Source organism: Chelmon rostratus, chromosome 23 (assembly GCF_017976325.1).
Source record: "Chelmon rostratus isolate fCheRos1 chromosome 23, fCheRos1.pri, whole genome shotgun sequence".
Taxonomy (NCBI): domain Eukaryota; kingdom Metazoa; phylum Chordata; class Actinopteri; order Chaetodontiformes; family Chaetodontidae; genus Chelmon; species Chelmon rostratus.
Window position 1 is genome coordinate 14,105,342 of NC_055680.1, and position 17,570 is coordinate 14,122,911.

At 42.4% G+C, this 17,570-nt stretch overlaps 3 protein-coding genes across 3 annotated transcripts; 1 reads left to right on the top strand and 2 right to left on the bottom strand.

Moving 5' to 3' along the window:
* Positions 1-1,643: 1,643 nt before the first annotated feature.
* LOC121626395 (macrophage mannose receptor 1-like) lies at positions 1,644-5,931 on the bottom strand. The gene is made up of 5 exons (XM_041964878.1): positions 5,880-5,931; positions 4,757-4,797; positions 3,999-4,382; positions 2,932-3,228; positions 1,644-2,292 (listed from the first exon to the last, which is right to left on the bottom strand). Exons 2-5 carry the CDS (start codon positions 4,788-4,790, stop codon positions 1,937-1,939), a joined length of 1,071 nt encoding a protein of 356 aa, XP_041820812.1. The 5' UTR covers positions 4,791-4,797; positions 5,880-5,931; the 3' UTR covers positions 1,644-1,936.
* A 1,187-nt stretch (positions 5,932-7,118) lies between these two features.
* On the top strand, positions 7,119-8,860 carry LOC121626971 (complement C1q tumor necrosis factor-related protein 3-like). The gene is made up of 4 exons (XM_041965728.1): positions 7,119-7,371; positions 7,464-7,529; positions 7,776-7,904; positions 8,462-8,860. Exons 1-4 carry the CDS (start codon positions 7,119-7,121, stop codon positions 8,740-8,742), a joined length of 729 nt encoding a protein of 242 aa, XP_041821662.1. The 3' UTR covers positions 8,743-8,860.
* Positions 8,861-10,138: 1,278 nt separating this feature from the next.
* LOC121626972 (kelch-like protein 3) lies at positions 10,139-16,118 on the bottom strand. Its single transcript, XM_041965729.1, is given in 6 exon segments — positions 10,139-10,661; positions 11,297-11,464; positions 11,571-12,510; positions 12,587-13,879; positions 14,640-14,780; positions 16,076-16,118. Coding segments are annotated over 6 exon segments (3,108 nt in total).
* Positions 16,119-17,570: the final 1,452 nt, after the last annotated feature.

Here is a 17,570-nt window from a genome sequence, read left to right on the forward strand (position 1 = left end):
GCCCACATCAGTCCAGTGATGCACTGATGATGCAGCGTACTGTGAATCAGGAAGACGCTGAATGGAAACAATTTCTACAATAAGCCCATGTTCATGTCGAGTTGTCAATAAAATGAGGTATGAGAGCATCACACACACAAAAAAAACACTGCCCTCTGCTGCAAGCATGAAGTATGCATTGTATTATCTGCAAACAGTACTCAAAGCATCATAAGTACTCATGTTGCAGTAAAATGTTCCCTTAATATTACTGCTACATTCATGTGTATGTGCATGTGTATGTATGTGACAAAGGGAGCGATTGTGTTGTGTCTTGAAGGTGAGACAGTCAGGTAATCTGATCTGTCACTGTGCATCGCCGTTCTTCAAAGACGACTTTTTACGATGAGTCACACACCCCGAGGACACTTTTCAGTGACTGTGACTGACGACGGTGACATTTGTATTGTGCCTGTAGGTTTCAGGGTAATTTTTACTCATCAGACATACAACAACAAAAAAAAATCTGGATCTGCAACTCAGTTCGTTTACAGCTTCTTCTTTTTTTGTGCTTCAAGCTTTCGGCTATCGGCACATACAGTCACAGTTGCTAACGGAGGCGGATTTACCACTTGAAAAACGCGGCAGCTGTTCAAACAATGGGTCCTTCAATTCAGAGGTAGACAAAGAAGCTCGCTAGCAAGCTAATCAAGCTAACATCCGGCTGCCTTTAGGCCTGTAATAATTAATATTTTTGTGCATATTAAGTCTGACTTTGTGATATTCTGGCACTGTTGGACTTGCTCTTCAGTAGCCCCAAATGGGTCCACAAACCAGGACCTCATCTCATTAAAGTTACATGATATATGGCAATGCAGTTAGCAGTGATGGCCAACCCTTCATACACCAGATGATCTCATGGTCTAAGTCAGGCATGTCAAACTGATTCCAGAAAGGGCCATGTGGCTGCAGGTTTTCTTTCCAACCAAGGAGGAGCACACCAGGCTGGAATTGAATAATCAGCTGATCTCAGTGTTCAGCTGATAACTAAGTGATCCCTTGCTGTTGATTGGTTGGTCTGCTGTGCTCCTCGTTGGTTGCAACGAAAACCTGCAGCCACACTGCCCTTTATGGAATCAGTTTGACATATGTGGTCTAAGTGTTAACATTGAGGATTGCTTACAGTGAGTGTTCAGACTAACCAGCCAGAGGAGAACGAGCCAACACTTGTCCAGTTTGCAGAGATCCTCTCCCCTGACTGGAAGTAACGGGTCAGGTGATCACTTCCTCTGGTCCACAGTTTTTCCCAGCATGTCTGCTTCCATCTTGGCCTTCTTTTATTATCCTTTTTGTCTGCAGTCTTTGTCTTCCAGGAGATAACAGTTTGTTCACCAGAGAGCAATGAAAGGTTTAGTTTTCATACATCAATAAATAAATCCTTTATTATGTTAATTGGGGCCCCTATACTTATGATCAAATTACTTATTCTCTTCAAGAAATATTCCAGAAAGTCTATCATAATGCTTCTCTGAAGGGTCCTTTCATACTGTTTGATGGGAGTCTCTGTTTCTTCTACTCTGAAGCAGGAGGAAGCTCCACTTGAAAGACAGTGAAAAGCTAGGCCGGCATCGTGGTTGAACAGTTTATTCACCATCAGAGAAATCAAATTACAGTTTATGTAAAACTCCAAAATTGTAATCATGACCCAAAATACGATTTTACATATTACAGTAAATCACCAGGTTAATCAAAAAGAATATGTTGTGAGTTTAAGAGGAAAAACGGTGTAGATTTTTGTTGTACTTATTCTCTCATAAACCTACGATAGGATTAATAAAAGTAGTATATAAAACATAAAAGCTGCAACAACAACGAATGATGGCCGTTATTGGTCATCCTGCAGGAATGAAGAGGCTTTCAGATGGTCCTGAATCAGGCAAAGGAGGCAGACTTCAGTTTAGCCACTTTTTCTCAGCGCACAGATAAAATTCAACTCCTCATCTTTACTTCGACCGAACCACTCATGTGGCCCCTTTTTGTCCATGGCTCCGGACTCATCGCACCTATCGCTCTTTCCCCCTGAGGCCCAGTTCTCATAGCAGACCAGGTTGTCGCTGTCCCAGAACCACAAATCCAAAACGCAGGTGTAGCGCAGTCCCATCCAGACGTAATCAGTCTCTGCCTTCTCGGCTCTCACTTGGACCAGTCTCTGCTGGTCAGGGTTAGTGATGGAGACCAGGTCATATTGGTAGCGCTTGCAGTGTTTCAAGGCCTCCTCCCAGGTCTTGCTCTCTTTGATCAGGACTATTTTATCTGTCGTGGAAGACAAACACAGCAGATCACACCAGCAGCTTTGTTCAGTTAACGGTTTAGAACGCTAAAGCCCCCCCATCACCAGACTAAATGTTGGCACTGTACATTTCTGCAAACCACGGACATTTAAATTTTCAGTTTTATGTCGACCTTAACGCCGTGCTTAAGGTGTGGTGGAGCCACCACTTGGTTAGGGTTGGGAAAAGATCATTGTCGGGGTTTTGGGTGTTTTTTAGGTGTTTAATGTTCAAAGTTTTCCTCATCTTTTGTGTCATCTTTTGCTTTACTTCCTAAGTTTTCCCGCCTTTGTCATCGTTAATTAGTTTCACCTGTCCCATGAGACCTCTCCTCCAGGTGTACTTAAGCCTGTGTCTTCCCTCAGTGTGGGCTACTTTGTCCTTGTATCTCGCGTGTGAAGCATTCCCTTCGTTTGGATTCTGCTCCATTTTTGAAAAATCATGATTTCACTTAAAATAATACCTGGTTTCATGGCCACAAACATCAATGGAAAATGTGCGTCTTGATAAAAATGCCTGGTTTTGTCACAGAAACCCAGGCGGTCTTAGACATGGACCAGTAATCTGTAACTGGCTGCTCCTACAGGAGGAAACCGAAGACACAGACCTTTGTAAAACTCACCGTTGTAGCAGAAGAAGGGTTTTTTTTTACGACAATCATCAGAGCTCCATTTTCCAGATCCGTTTGACACAGCACACTTCTGCTGTTTATCATCATCAAAACAATTCGGATCCCAGTTTCTGAAAGAGGAGCTGCTGTTGTCCGACCACCTCCAGGTGTCTCTGAACAGGCCGATCAACAAGCGTTCGTCCTTTTTCAACTGAGTGAGTCCACTGACCGGGTCAGTGAGCTGATCTCTGCAGTAGCTCTGAGCCTCTGGCCACGTCATTGAGTCGTCAACTACACGGAAATGTGATCCTGCGGAATAAACAGAAAAACTTGCACCATAAAAAATAGACATTTTCTTCCAAGTTATTTCATCTTAAAATGATATTTTCTTATTTAGAACAGGTGAAACAACAATGGGAGATGAACTAGCATGATTCCACCGCAGCATCAGATCTTTACTAAAAGTGTGTGACATATAATAATGTATATTGCATCATTTCTAGTAAAAGAAAAAAGTTAAGTATAGTAAGTATAGTATAGAAGTAAAGTATACTTTTTCATATAAACAGGTGGAATTTCATCATCACAGTTAAAAAAGAAGAGTTAATACTAGTTGACATGTAACCTTTAGATTATAATTTTCTTTCAACCATATTTGCTTAATTCCATGTACAAAAACAAGATACAACCCCGATTTTTAAAAACTTGGGACGCTGTGTGACACATAAACAAAACTGAAGGCGATAATACACTCCATTAAAAACAGTGCGAAGACATATTTCATGTTTCAGCTCATCCGCTTCGTTGATTTTTGTAAATATCTGCTTATTCTGAATCTGATGCAGCAACACATTTCAAACAAGTTGGGACAGGAGCAACAAAAGACTGGGAAAGATGTGGGACGCTCCAAAAACACCTGTTTGGAACGTTCCACAGGTGAACAGGTTGACTGGTAACAGGTGATAGCATCATGAAAGGAGCATCCTCGAGTCCCAACATATTTGAAGTTACAGAAAACAGTTGTAGGTAAGAGGATATGCTCAATATACACAGAACCATGTTCAGCCATGTATTCTCACCGTTGCAGCAGACAAACTTGGCTTTCTGAGCACAATTGACATTTTTCCATTTGTGATTGATGATTTGCATGCAGTTCTGAGCATCATTTTGATTGTTTGGTTGGTTGTCATGCCAGTCGTTCTCCGTGGAACTGAACTCCACCCCTGGCAGAGACCAGTGCCACTTCCTGTTTTCTTTTTCCGGGTCGCTCCGCAGCCCAATCCAGGCCCCCTCTTGTCTCCGTCTAGGGAATATGAGCCTGAGACTCTTAACATTCGTCATGTCATACACTGTGGCCAGGTCAGTGTGCGTCTCTCTGCAATAATCCCGGGCTTCTTCCCAGGTCTTGCTCTCGCTAATGAAGTGGTACTCATAGAGGTGACACATGAAGAAAGAACACTGACCTGAAAACAGAGAACAATGTTCAGTGTTGATGCTGCAGCAAGAATCTCAAATCAAATCAAAACCAAGAGTACAGCATGCCACTTACATCATTCCTCTTAATATTATTATTATTTTTTATATATATTTTTAAACTTTATTTAATCAATAGGTCGCACTGAGAGTAAGATCTCTTTTCCAAGAGAGGCCTGAGAACAAGAAGCGTTCACAAGCAGAAACCAAACAATTCCACAACAACCAACAATGTGAGTCCACTTATTTGACTTTGCAGTGAGAAGAGGAGCGAGCTGTCCAGCTGCTTCATGAGTCCAGATTAAACTGGAGTCATTCTAGTTGGAGCTGGAATCCAGCTGTGGTACTAAAATGATCCACTTACCCATCAGAAGGAGCAGAAACAGACTCCGCTGCATCTTTGCTCTGTTAGATGAAACTGACATGTCAGTGTGCAGTGACCCAAACATGATGGTGTTAACAGGTTTATGGAAATAAAAACAGTGAAGCTTGTTAAAAAAAAACTGTCCAGCTCCCTCAGGACTCAGCGTTTAGGCAGAAGGCTGGTAAGAAAGAGGAAGATCAGCTGGTGGGTTGGTCACAATAAGCATTAAGGCACCTTCAGCACATGAAAATGTGTGATTTCAGTCAAACACAGATAATCAAATGCATTGAGCGTAGACACAATAACAGAAACACCTGTAGGGTATCAGGCAGTACAGAACAACAGTCCTGCTTTAACTCTTCTGCCTGGAAGCTTATAACGTTCTGAACTCTGACGCTCTTATATATAATACCTGGTGTTTACACAGACGTCAGCTCAAATAAAGCAGCGGTTCCTCAGAGTTTCATGAAAATGTCAGTCATCAGTTGTAGGTTCTGCTTTTGTTTCATACTCATGTAAGCAAACAGAAATTGACCGTCAGTGAATAGAATATTAGCTATTGTTACTTGAGCCCTTTAAAGGAGTCTTTTAGCCTTTTCAAGGATTGGTATTTACACATCAGAATGAAGTTATCACAAACTCCTGCTGAAATTTGGCACTCCTGCACAGCGGCTAGTGTTACCTTTTCTCACCACCAGAGTGCAGTGTTGCACCTGGTCCCGAACTCTACAGGCGTTACCTCCATACAACACTGTGAGCTGTAAATATGAGTCTGTTACTCATCTCAAACGTCACAGCTGACACATTAGACACTGAACATACAGCAAACTAAAAGCAGAACTGCTATAGGTAATATACAGGTATATATAGGTATCGGTAAGAATTTCTTGGGTAATAAAAATCTGTTCAGCAATTTATGGTAGCTGGAATACAGCCTCTCTACTGGTGCTACTTAGATGTCAATATATTACCAGTTGTTTTTGTTATTGTGTCCAAAAAGACTGTTAAAACATGCTGTTTCAGAACTTTCAGTGTTACCTGAAAACATTAATCACATTAAATGAATGAGATTGTACATGCACTAACATGAAAGGTCGAAGGACGCAGCAGCGTCTAAACTCACCTCTGCTGATTCCTGCTGTCCTCAGCTTCACTCTGCTCTGATGTCTCTTCGATGAAGACTGCTCACTTTTTTCATCCTCATTGTGCACTCTGGTTGCCACGTCAACATCAGTGTTTGAATATTCAAATATCGAGGCGTCAGATCTTAATCATTGCCAGGAAAAAGTCCTTACGTCCATATCCTTAATGTTGATAATAATAATAATAATAATAATATAAACTCCGTTTGTTTAGCACCTTTCCCACAAGGAACTTAACTCAAAGTGCTTTAAGGCAAAGACATTACAACACCAAGTGCTTCACACAACAAAAGAGACTGAATATAAAATCAAATGTCATAATTAATAGAAAATGAAACCCTCCCAAAAACAGTTGTAAAAAATAAGTTCAAAATAGCATTTACAGAATGCATAACATACGATGGAAAATAGCACCCTTAATAATGATAAAGAAGTTCATGAATAGAATACATATAATGCATAAAATCAAGTAAAATTAAAAATATATCGAAAAAGTCATAGCTGGCAAGAGGCTAAGTCGAAGAGATCAGTTTGTTGGCTTCTCTGATATCTGTCGGCCATGTGTTCCTCTTTGCTAAGCAGAAAAAAATTACCTGACACAAACTGCAGCCTGTACAAATAACGCAGATAAATTAATCTCTCTTTGCATATCATTTTGCATCCCTGTGGGTGTCACGGAACGTACAGCATTGTTTCCATGTCCTAATACTGACAAAGAGGCCTGTCAACATGCCTCTAGAGAAAACTGCATCAACGCAAAAATGAGATGAACACCACTCACAACTTATAGAGTTTAGCTGTGTTAAATGTATGCATCCTGTTACGTACTGCAACAGGAAAGTGCATGCACACAATTCAATCAGCCTGCATGAATAAATGCGTGGGATTTATTATAAAACTATATGATAATTTAAAGCTCTGTGCCGCTTTTCACCGGAGCAGGATAGTGTAATGTCTAATGAAACGCTCCTCAGGCTTGGAAGTAAACTGACGTCACGGCTGTAGGCAGTAAACTCTCACGTTCATGTTGGACAAAATGTACAGAAATGTCATTCCTCCTTTATGTGTCACATTCCCTGCTGATGTGTAACGTGCAAGTAGGCCTGTCTGGACAAGAGTAGAAGCGGGGTCCCTGAGGGTGCTTTCTCGCAGACATCCAAGGTGAGGAGAGCAGGTATATAAGCCACCGAGGGAAATGCCATCCTCCACAATCTGCGGACATGGCGATATGGGCTTTGCGTCTGCTGACCCTCCTGGGGCTCCTGTTTGTGGAGCCAGGGTTTGGACAGAGAGGTGACACAGAGGGCAGCGAGCGGCTGAAAGCGGAGCTGATAAAGAACTTGGAGGACAAACTGAGGTATGTGGAAAAACGGCAGAGCGATGCTGACGCTCTGGAAGCGAGGCTGAACGCGACTGTCGACGAGCTGACGAGACAGAAGGCAGAAGTGGACAGACTGAGCAAAGAGAATCAAGGTCCAAGATTATTACCACATATATTCCCACTCAAATATCGGAGCGATGCATTTAATTTCTGCTGCTATTTTTTTTCCTTTTTACTTGTGCAGGCCTGCAAAAGAGACTGAATGCCACAGAGGAGGAGATCAATAAGCTGAAACAGAGCAGCGCTAAAGGTACGATGACCAGTATTGAAGTTTTCTGTGTGCCACCAAAAAATGGCATGATGTTATTGATCATGCTGAAATAAATCTTACAAATTACTGTGAACATGTGAAAGATCCCTAAAGCAGAAGAGTTTCATTGTACGTTCCTGAATTCAAGTCAATTAAATCATTGATTCAATGACTTTTTATCTCTGTTATTGTTTACATCTTTTATATTAACGTTTAGCATTTTTCCATCTAACTGCTCGTCCACAGTTGCCCACCAGATTGCGTTCTCGGCCTCTTTGGCAGACTCTGGCGAGACTTACAGAGGACCCTGCACTGAGAAGACCCTGGTTTTCAAAAGGGTCTTCTCAAACACCGGCGGTTATGACCAGAACACAGGTACAATTCACTGTCACATTGTGTGTGTGTTTGAGATATTTCATATTTATTTGAAACATATTTCTGAGGGTTTGTCACAGAAGACTGAACAGTCAACATCACAGAGTTATTTAGCAGAACTGGTTGTTTAAGATCAAATTGTTTTTCCGTGGTTGAATGTCCTTAAACGTCCTGAGGCTTAAAAGCTCAGACACTCACCCTTCTGGTATTTCAGACAAGATCAAACAAAGTGGAAGAATTACAATACTGTTTGACCCTCTGGTGTTTTCTCAGGCTGACTGAGTTCAAAGCTCAATTGTTTGGGCCTATTAATCATAATTTTTAGTCCTATGGGATTTACAATTATTTAGAACATCCCAGCCATTGCTATGTGTAGCCTATATTCTGTTGATCTTTATAGATCATGAATGTATTTGTAATATTTTGAGTTTCCAGGCTCTGAAAAACCATCATTAGTTGGCTCCACCTGCTAAGTCTCAAATTCACTTCGATCAAATTCAACCCACTTGTAATTCAAGTAACTCAGTTTGCACCTGCTCGTCTGTGCTCCCTTGCAGGAATCTTCACAGCACCAGTGAACGGCCTCTACTACTTCAGCTTCAGCACCTATGGCTACAACTCTCACGTCATGGGCGCCGCTTTGATGAAAAACGGCATCCGTCAAATTTCGACCTATGACAGCCCTTCAGCTGACGGCTCAGACAGCAGCAGCAACGCTGCCGTTCTGCAGCTGGCTGCTGGTGATGAGGTGTACATGGAACTGTGGGACGACGGCAGAGTGTTTGACAACCTGAATGGACACACAACGTTCAGCGGGTTTCTCGTCTTCCCTGCGTAAATGATTCGAAACAATGCATTGCATTGTGCTCTCGCACTCATGCAAAATTTAATGGAAAAATCTCAAAAAACAATAAGTTTTCATTTTTCAAGTGACCTTTAATGAAAATATACACATGTAAGCCTGCTTTAGAACAATAAATGTGAAACTATAAACTTCTTCCATTGTCTCTGGTTACTAAAGACCACTTTTAGCACCATCTGCACAATGTGTCTGCCAGCCTCCCACTAGAAGCAGAGCACCTATGAACACTAGAGGGAAGCAGCTCCCTCTGGTGTTTAGAGTTGGTTATTGCAGTGATCAGTGTAACAGTATTTTTATTCTCTGTTTTGATGTAGAAATAACTATTATCAATTTCTAACTAAAACATGAATAATTTTATTAAAGCACCTTTTGAATATCATACAGTTTTGAATATATAGCACCAAAAATGCATGACATTATACAGTGTATGCTCATCTTTTAATTGAATTGATGAATGAATTCTAAACTTTAATACAATACTGGCAAAAAACAAACAAAAAGCAATACTCAATACCTCTTTTGATACAGAGGCAAAAAGAAAAAAAGTCCTAGGCACACAAAAATAGGATGTTTTTTTCTTTTTTTTAAATAACAACATGCACTGCTGGTACAGAAAAGGAAAAATCCCTGAACAAATGCGAACATATATGCAAAAATGTTAATAGTAATGACTAAGGACCAGTTGAGTTTCTTCCACATTGTTTCATCTGTCCAGAATAACTGGAATGAAAATCTAATGGCTTTAATAGCTTTGGTGCTTTTAATACTCTCCAATGTATAATTAATAGAGATTGCATTGTAAGTATCGACAACCTTGTATGTAAACATCCTTACCTTGTCTACAATAGAAGAATGTTTGCTAAATTACAATCAGAGGTGGCCCACGTACAGTAGAGTCATTTTCTGTGTTAGTGTCAGATGTTTTTTGCGACTTTTAGGAGACTAGCGGCAGGCCGGGAGTCTGTTCACTTTAATGGGAGAAGTGAACATGAGCACAGATTATTACACAGATAATTCTTTTGCCACATAGTCATGGAAGTAGATATTGGTCCCATTTTTCACAAGACACACAAGTCCACAACGTTCTGTCATGAAAATGGCCTTTTTCAGACAGCTGAAGAAGGAGAAAATTGACTTTGTTCGAGACCAGTCTCAGCAACACACTTGCAAGATCTGGAATCTGAAATATTTCTTCTAAAGATGCTCTATAGCAAGATTAAGCATATTAAGAAACGTAACGCCCAAACGTACGGTCTAGTCTATCTATGTTCCAACGCTTTCGACCGCGCCCACTTAGGACAGGAAGTGCATTGCCATTGGCTCATCATGTGTCATCTTTTGTTATGGAGCATCTTTGTTAACATGTTTTGTCTTACAATCTGAAATTTGGTGGCAAACACAGCAGAGATGCTCGTATATCATTGTTTGGCCCTGGCATCTTGCCCATATTCTCCCATCTCTGTATGGTGGGGTCAAAACGATGGACCATCTTTGTGTCACTGTAGTCCTCCTGGCTGTATCCACCAAGCACATAAAACTTTCCCTCCAACACTGCACTTCCCGCTCCTACATGTGGCACTGGCAAAACCGTGATGGCAGTCCAGGAGTTAGCCGCTGGATTGTACACCTCACAAGCTAGCTGGTCAACAAAAGTCATGCTATCATCTGTTGTGATTCCACCTGCCACATAGAGGCATTCGCCCAGGATCTCCATGCAGTGATGAGCTCGAGGCTTAGCCATATTTGCCAAATACATGCTTCCTGTCTCTGGGTGATACAAAAACATGGATGCAAGACATTGGTAGTCGCTGCTCAGCCCTCCTGACACAAAGATCTGCCCATGTAAAACCTTTGCTACATGGGCTCCCAGGGGCAGATCCAATGGCCTGGTGAAGCTGAAAAAGAAGACATTTTATTTTAATATCTGAAAAAAGAAACTTTATTCATTCTGAGACAGCACATCACATAATTGAAAATGTATAGCAAAGGAGAGGAATCAGGCTATAATTGGTGTGCTGTAAACCTGTATGAACATGACGGGATGTTAGAATAAAGATGATAAAGGTAAGATATTTGTTGTTGCAGCAACACAAGGACAGAGTAAATACAGATCAGAACTCCAGATATCAATCAGCTAATGCAAGCTCTGCCTGAGCTAACGCTACGCCACATAAAGCTGCATTTTCCAAAATGCTTTACATGCATTTTGAAGAAAAAATATTGAGTATCCGATCATTCCAATCAGTTTTATTGCCTAAGGTGTTTCAGTCATTGCTTGGACCTCTGCATCACATGGTCATTCCTCAACAATTCATTGGATTGGTAAACTCCAGCTGCTTTGCTTTCTCCAGATTACACCTCAGCTGTTTCTGATTGTCCACACTATTTAGGTACCTCGATCACACGCATTCCGATTTTCCTCTGTGTTTGAGCTGTGTTTTCGGTGCAGATTTTTTAAAGCTACACTTTCTGTGTGCATCTAAAATGGAGCATTTACTGTTGCGTGTAGCGTTTATCTCGTCCAACGTACCTCCAAGAGTTTGCAATGGGGCAGTATCGTTCCACACTCTCTATATACTCAGAGTCACAGTTTCCTCCGATGGCATACATCTTCCCATCCAGCACAACCACAGAGAAAGAGCATCTCTTTTCGTGCATTTCAGCCAAGCTCTCCCAGCTGTTTTGAATGGGGTCATACCTACAGATGTTGTAAAATTAGAGAATTAAAGAATAGGGGCATTGAGACATGCTTTAAAAATGGTAAGTGGTTGTTTTTAGTTGGGTTCCAAGTTTCCCTTTCTCACCTGTAAACAGAATTCAGGGTGTCGCTGGTGCCATAATACTTCTTGCCTCCAAACACATAAAGTTGTCCTTTGACAACAGTCACCTCATGGCTGAACCTCGCTGGATCTGGCATCTCTCCCAACCTTCTCCATTCCATGGCCTTTCTTATCCCTGTGTGGTTCATTAAGGAATTCCCAAACCAGAGTTCTCTGCTGATGCTGCGGCTACCCAGGTCCTCAGAGGTCTGGTCACCTCCAATCAAGACCAGACTCTCTTTTGGCAGATAGATGCGGTACTGACTCTGTGGCGCAGTCTCATTCGAGCAGAAATCCTCAAAAACTGCTTCATAGAGCTCTGCCAGGCTGTGATCAGACCACATGTTCAGAGATTGGACCTCTTTGAATTCCTTGAATGTCATCAGGGGAAAGTGGATGGTTTTCATTAGTTCTTTAGCAAGCTTCAGCCTTTTCTTTGGCCTTGCTTGGATCCATGCCACCACTGCTCTGAATACAACAAGCTCAGACGGAACACAGAGTGAATGACTTTTCAGGTACCTCAAGAGCTGTTTTGCTGGCAGGTCCTTAAACTTTGGGGTGCATGCCACTTTTTGGAATTGCCGCAAGACAAAATCGTCTGCAACTTCACGAAGCTGCACCATTTCATAGGCCGCAGCAAAAGAGGCCAAATCCAGGCAGGAGTGAGGATTTATTTCTTGTTGTAGGAAGCTGAGGCACAAGGAGAGGGCGGGTTGGTACTGGAGCTGGAGAGCAGTGCTGGTGATCTCAAAAACACACCTCCAGCTGAGTGGGAGAGCCCCGCTGTAGGAGCAGTCAATTAGAACCTCCAGCTCGGAAGCCAAAAGGAAGGGAAGGGCCACACAGAACTGATGGGACTCCATCATCCCCAAGGTAAACATGCTACGGAAGTAGTCACTCACCACAGCGAGGATGACCCTGTGGACTGAAGGGAGGATGGTGGTAAGTACAGCTAAAGCCCACTGCATTTAAAATGTACAACTCATTGGTGGTCTACTCACCATGAAGTGATCCTCCGAGAGCTTCAAGAACTACATCGCAGCCCAGTCTGTCCATCCACAGCTGTTTGATAGACTGGAGACTGATCATCATTTGTTCTGCGGCCAAGATTCTTTCATCTTCCTTTGGCCCTCCAGTTTTTGTGGGCTTTTCTGCTTCCTTGGTGCAGATCTCCAGCAATCTGGGGGCGCCCATTGCTTGAGCCGCAGCCTTAATCTGGTGCACGGTGTCCTTGTTCAAACCTAATACAAGACCAGTATAGGCAAAGTCCACAACTGCCTCTAAACCAAAATGATCCACTTCTGGACCTAAAGACACCGACCATCTCTGAACTCCATCTTTTCTTCCATCAACTGTATCATTGTCTACATTTCTTGTACTCAGACTTTCTCGTATAAGGGAGCTGACAGCAGCCAGGACAGGGGAGTGTACGTGGAGACTCTTCCCATCCTCTGTGCTCAAAGTCAGGTCAGTGAGAAGGGAGGAGTCCCTGAACTCGGTCAAGGTGCCGAATATGTCAGTGAGATAATCATCTTTGCGGTAAATCTTCACCATATCTTCGTCACTATTATCTACGTCTTCGTCGGCTGAATGTTCTGCTTCCTCGTCATCTGTAGACTCTTCCTCTTCAAGCTTTTTGTTATCATCAAACTCTTCTTCTGCAACTGCTTCCTTGCCTCTTAGCTTCGACTGTTTCTCAACAGCTCTCTCTTCATCCTTTATTCTTTCAAAGATGTAGCATTCATTCTCAGATCCTGTGAAGTCTGAATCTTCATCATCAGATTCCACTGAATCAGGCAAGTTTTCGTTCTCATGGACTGCTTCATGTTCTCGGCTTGTGCTTTCTTGATTTTGCTGACTGTTTTCATCCTCAGTTCTCATGTGTTCTCTGTCTTGCTCCGTCAGGTGATACTGTCCAATTTGCTCCTGTTCGTGATGCTCCTCTTCGTCATCATCGTCCTCCTCAACCTGCTCTTCTCCCCTCACCTGCCTGTCTTCCTCCTCCTCCCCCTCCTCATTCCCATTAATGTCACTCTCAATCTCAATTTCTCTTTCCTCCTCCTCTCCTTCCTCAATTTCTTCTGCTTCCATCACCTCCTTCTCCTCTTCCTCCACTTCTGCTTCCATTACCTCCTTCTCCTCTTCCTCCACTTCTACTTCCATCACCCACTTCTTCTCTTCCTCCACTTCTGCTCCCATTACCTCCTCCTCCTCCTCCTCCAATTCTGCTCCCATTACCTCCTTCTCCTCTTCCTCCAATTCTTCTCCCATTACCTCCTTCTCCTCTTCCTCTGCTTCTGCTTCCATTACCTCTTTCTCCTCTTCCACCACTTCTGCTTCCATTATCTCCTTATCCTCTTCCTCTACTTCTACTTCCATTACCTCCTTCTGCTCTTCCTCTACTTCTGCTTCCGTTACATCCTTCTCCTCTTCAGCATCTCCCTCCTTGTTCTTTGCCCCCCTCTCTACCTTATTTTCTCCTCCTTCCTGCTCCTTAACTTCCCTTTCTGTCTCCCTTTCCCCTTCTTCCTCCCTTTCCTCTGCTTTCATCTCCTCTTTCTCCTCATCCACAGCCTCATTCTCCATAACCTCCCTCTCCACCTCATTTTCTTCCTCTTCTTTGTCCGTCTCCACCCTTTCATCCACTTCAATCACCTCCTGGTCTTCCTCCTCATCTCCCTTTTTCATCTCCCCAACCCCCCTCCCTACCTCATTTTCTCCATCTTCCTCCATCCCCTCCGCTTCCCTCATCTCCATCTCATCCTCGTCTTCTTCAAATTCATCCTCGTCCTCACCTTCGCTCACTTCTTCTTCCTCACACTCTGTGTCCTCTTCCTCCTCATCGCTCACTTCCACTTTGGCCCAATGACTCACTCTCTCCCTCCATCTCCTCCTCCTCTTCTCCTCCATCTCTCTCTTCCATTCCTCCCACTCCTTCTTAAGGCATGGATTAGCTACTGCCATACTGTCCAGTATCACTCTAATCTGTATTAATCCCTTTAATCTCTCAAAACATTTAAATCACTTACTTTTCGCAGGGGTTATGAGGAAAACTGCACAGAGGAAGTGATGTATGTCCAGTAATAATCCACTGTTTGGATGTTATTGCTATTGTTGCAAGCAGCTACACCTCTTGTCATGTCTGCAGACACCAGCTGTGCTGTCTGCTTGCTCCCCTCCTGCCTTTCTCTCCCCCTGTTTGACAGCGGTACAGGAGCCCATAACCAAACAAGTTGCTATTTACAGTGTACTAAATCACGAGGTAATTGAAACTCTAGACTGTGGGGGCGAAAAAACATCAGTCTGAGACCTGCTGTGACAAAGGATGGTGATGTATGGTCACATTTTGTTACTCTACTGCATTGTAAAATTGTTTTGTTCCCTTTCCTTTGTGTTTTCTTGCTTTATTTTATGCTTCCTTTTTAGTCTTTTATCACACACAGTATATTTAAAGCCATGCAATTTAGATTTTTTTTTTAATGAGTCTACTTTCCAGTTTATTCCTGTAGTGATAACTTCAACAGTTTATACTGTAAAGATTTGACCCAAGCAATTAATAAACAAGGGAATGATCTAGACCTGGAGGCAGCTGGATCTCTGCCCGACTATGTGAACCAAGACATCTCGGGGGGCCTTGGCATCTTTATTCTAGACCATATGACTCTGGGATCAGTATTAAATGCCTTGAGGGTCACATTGCTCCTTCACATCCAAAGCAGTGGAATCTGGGTCAAGGATTGAGAGGCATGAGGGGAAGAAGGAGGGCGAGGGGGCAAAAAAAACAACAGCATTTACACCTGTCGCCTTTTGTGCCGACAGAAAAGCAAAGCTGGGGTCGCATTGTAACCTTGGCTTGAAAAATAGTTTCACTGGTCACAAGTAGCTAACAATGAACCCTCGCAAGTATGCTGACCTTGTTTTTACCACATTTTAAAATGTCAGCTGGATTGGATTGCATCAGCTTACTGTAAAGTCACAACCTACTTTGAAACTGGTGATTTGCTAAAGTGGATTGCACGTAGAACTTAATAGCAGCTTTAGTCTCGTGTAAATTGGTTGCTGGAAAACATTTGTAGTGCTGCCCAATCGAAATCAATCAATAATGTAAACAGGAAGTCACTGTAGCATCACAAGCTGTAACATAACTGCCAAAAATTACAGTTGGGGACCTCACGATTTATTAAACTTACCTACCAATCATTTGTAAATGTAGTTACAGTTCATGAGTCACTAATACTCAGTCATTCATGTAGTTTGGAATGAATGGGAATTAATCCAATTCTAATCTACTTGACACTATTTAATGTAGTTTCATTTTTATTAGCATAATATTTTGCTATTAGATGTATATTGAGTAATTCTTGGGAAATGTAGTTTAAAATATTCCCAGGACTAAACTCTTCAAAAGTTCATGTTAGCGAGCTAGCGTTGTATTTGTCCGTTGGCTACATGACAGCTGCACCTGGCAGCTTCTGGGTGTACTTACTTACTTAACTTGAATTTACGGAGAGCTGGTGCAGCCAGAAAAGTCATCAAAGCTTCTTGTCAGAAATGACACTGGTTAAAAAAACAGGAGCATTGCATGCAGGGTTAGGGTGACGTGTTCGTCCCAATGTCAGTTTTAGTTGACAGGAAAGCGGTGGTAGTGGTTGCAAAGAGCAGGTTAACTGATCATTTTCAGATTGATCGAAGAAATGTGTTGATTTAAGAGTTCTCTCTCAGATCTCTCTGTCGCTGTTTGTCATAAATGTATCTGATTCTTCATTCCACCTAGTTCTCTGATAGGTTTTTTGCTTTTCCAATCTGTAACCAGGCAATACTTAAGGTGGGCGACTGCTTGTGTGTTGGGTCTAACTCTGTATTGCGTTGTGTAAAAAGAAAGGGGACACTTCCCAGGAATGTCTCTGAGCACTTTATTTGCCGCCCAGCAGCCAGCGCCAATGGCAACGAAACATCCGCAGGGTTTCTCTCATGCACCTGCTCTTTGCACCATCTTGAGAAAGATCCCGCCACAAAGAGGAAGAAAGTGCAGCAAGTGCAGTTTGTAAAATAAAATGCTTGCTCGATATTTCAAGCAATGACCATTTCCCTTTTTCGGAAGGTAATCAAAGTTAATATAAAACACAATATACTGATGAACCTGAGGCGCAATCCTGTATCATTCAGAATATGAGTCGGTGCTTTGATCAATACAAAATTCTTGTAAATGTACAAAGCCCTGTTCATAATGTCAGACTACTGGTCTTGCTCAAGAAACAATTACAAATCCAAGTTCCCCGGCTGGAGATTGCAGCCTTGCCGCTGAAATGCTCTGAAATATCAGCCCTTTAATTTTATCAACACATGGCGAGTTTCTATTGAAAAGCTTTGAAGTTGAAGCCGTGAGTGGGTGAGATGGAAATGAAAATGGTGGGCATCACCTCGCTTTAAAACACACTCCTACCTGAGGACACAATGATTCTGTGCTTTTCACAGCCATTCACGTGTGAGGCATCACACACACACACACACACTCAGTGTACATACATACAGGGTGGTTTAAACAGGCAGACAAGTGAGTCAGGTTATTACTCAACCCCACGCAGAAAGAGAAGTTGAATGCATTTAAATAAATGGAAAACTTGAGTTAAATATTTCACATTTTCAAACATTCTGAAGCAAACTGTCTCGACAGACTGAACGTGTGTTCATGTACACTCAGCTTTTGCAGGGAAAACGTGACGACTTGAGAAAGCCCCTACATGCATGCATTTATACAACTAATGTCAAAATAAAAGTGAGGAGAGCAGGTTTTGAACGTGTTTTTGCACCATTTGTCTGTAACACAGCAGATGTGTAGCTGTATTCACATTATCACCTCCAGTGAGGGTTTCGCTCTGGGCAGCAGCTCACAATCTACTTATGAAAAGTCTGTTCCTCCGCAGTCCTGATTGTTACCATGACGATGCAGTGAGAGGAGGAGTGAAGAGCGCCAACCTCGTTATG

What these genes read in the sequence shown, in the direction of transcription:
- LOC121626395 (XM_041964878.1), bottom strand. Translation starts at nt 4,790, where the DNA reads ATGCAGCGGAGTCTGTTTCTGCTCCTTCTGATGG. An exon ending in CAAGTTTGTCTGCTGCAACG is followed by an intron (nt 3,229 to 3,998) that starts GTGAGAATACAT and finishes TTTATTCCGCAG; the next exon opens with GATCACATTTCCGTGTAGTT. An exon ending in ACCCTTCTTCTGCTACAACG is followed by an intron (nt 2,293 to 2,931) that starts GTGAGTTTTACA and finishes CTTCCACGACAG; the next exon opens with ATAAAATAGTCCTGATCAAA.
- LOC121626971 (XM_041965728.1), top strand. Translation starts at nt 7,119, where the DNA reads ATGGCGATATGGGCTTTGCGTCTGCTGACCCTCCTGGGGCTCCTGTTT. An exon ending in ACTGAGCAAAGAGAATCAAG is followed by an intron (nt 7,372 to 7,463) that starts GTCCAAGATTAT and finishes TTACTTGTGCAG; the next exon opens with GCCTGCAAAAGAGACTGAAT. An exon ending in CGGTTATGACCAGAACACAG is followed by an intron (nt 7,905 to 8,461) that starts GTACAATTCACT and finishes GCTCCCTTGCAG; the next exon opens with GAATCTTCACAGCACCAGTG.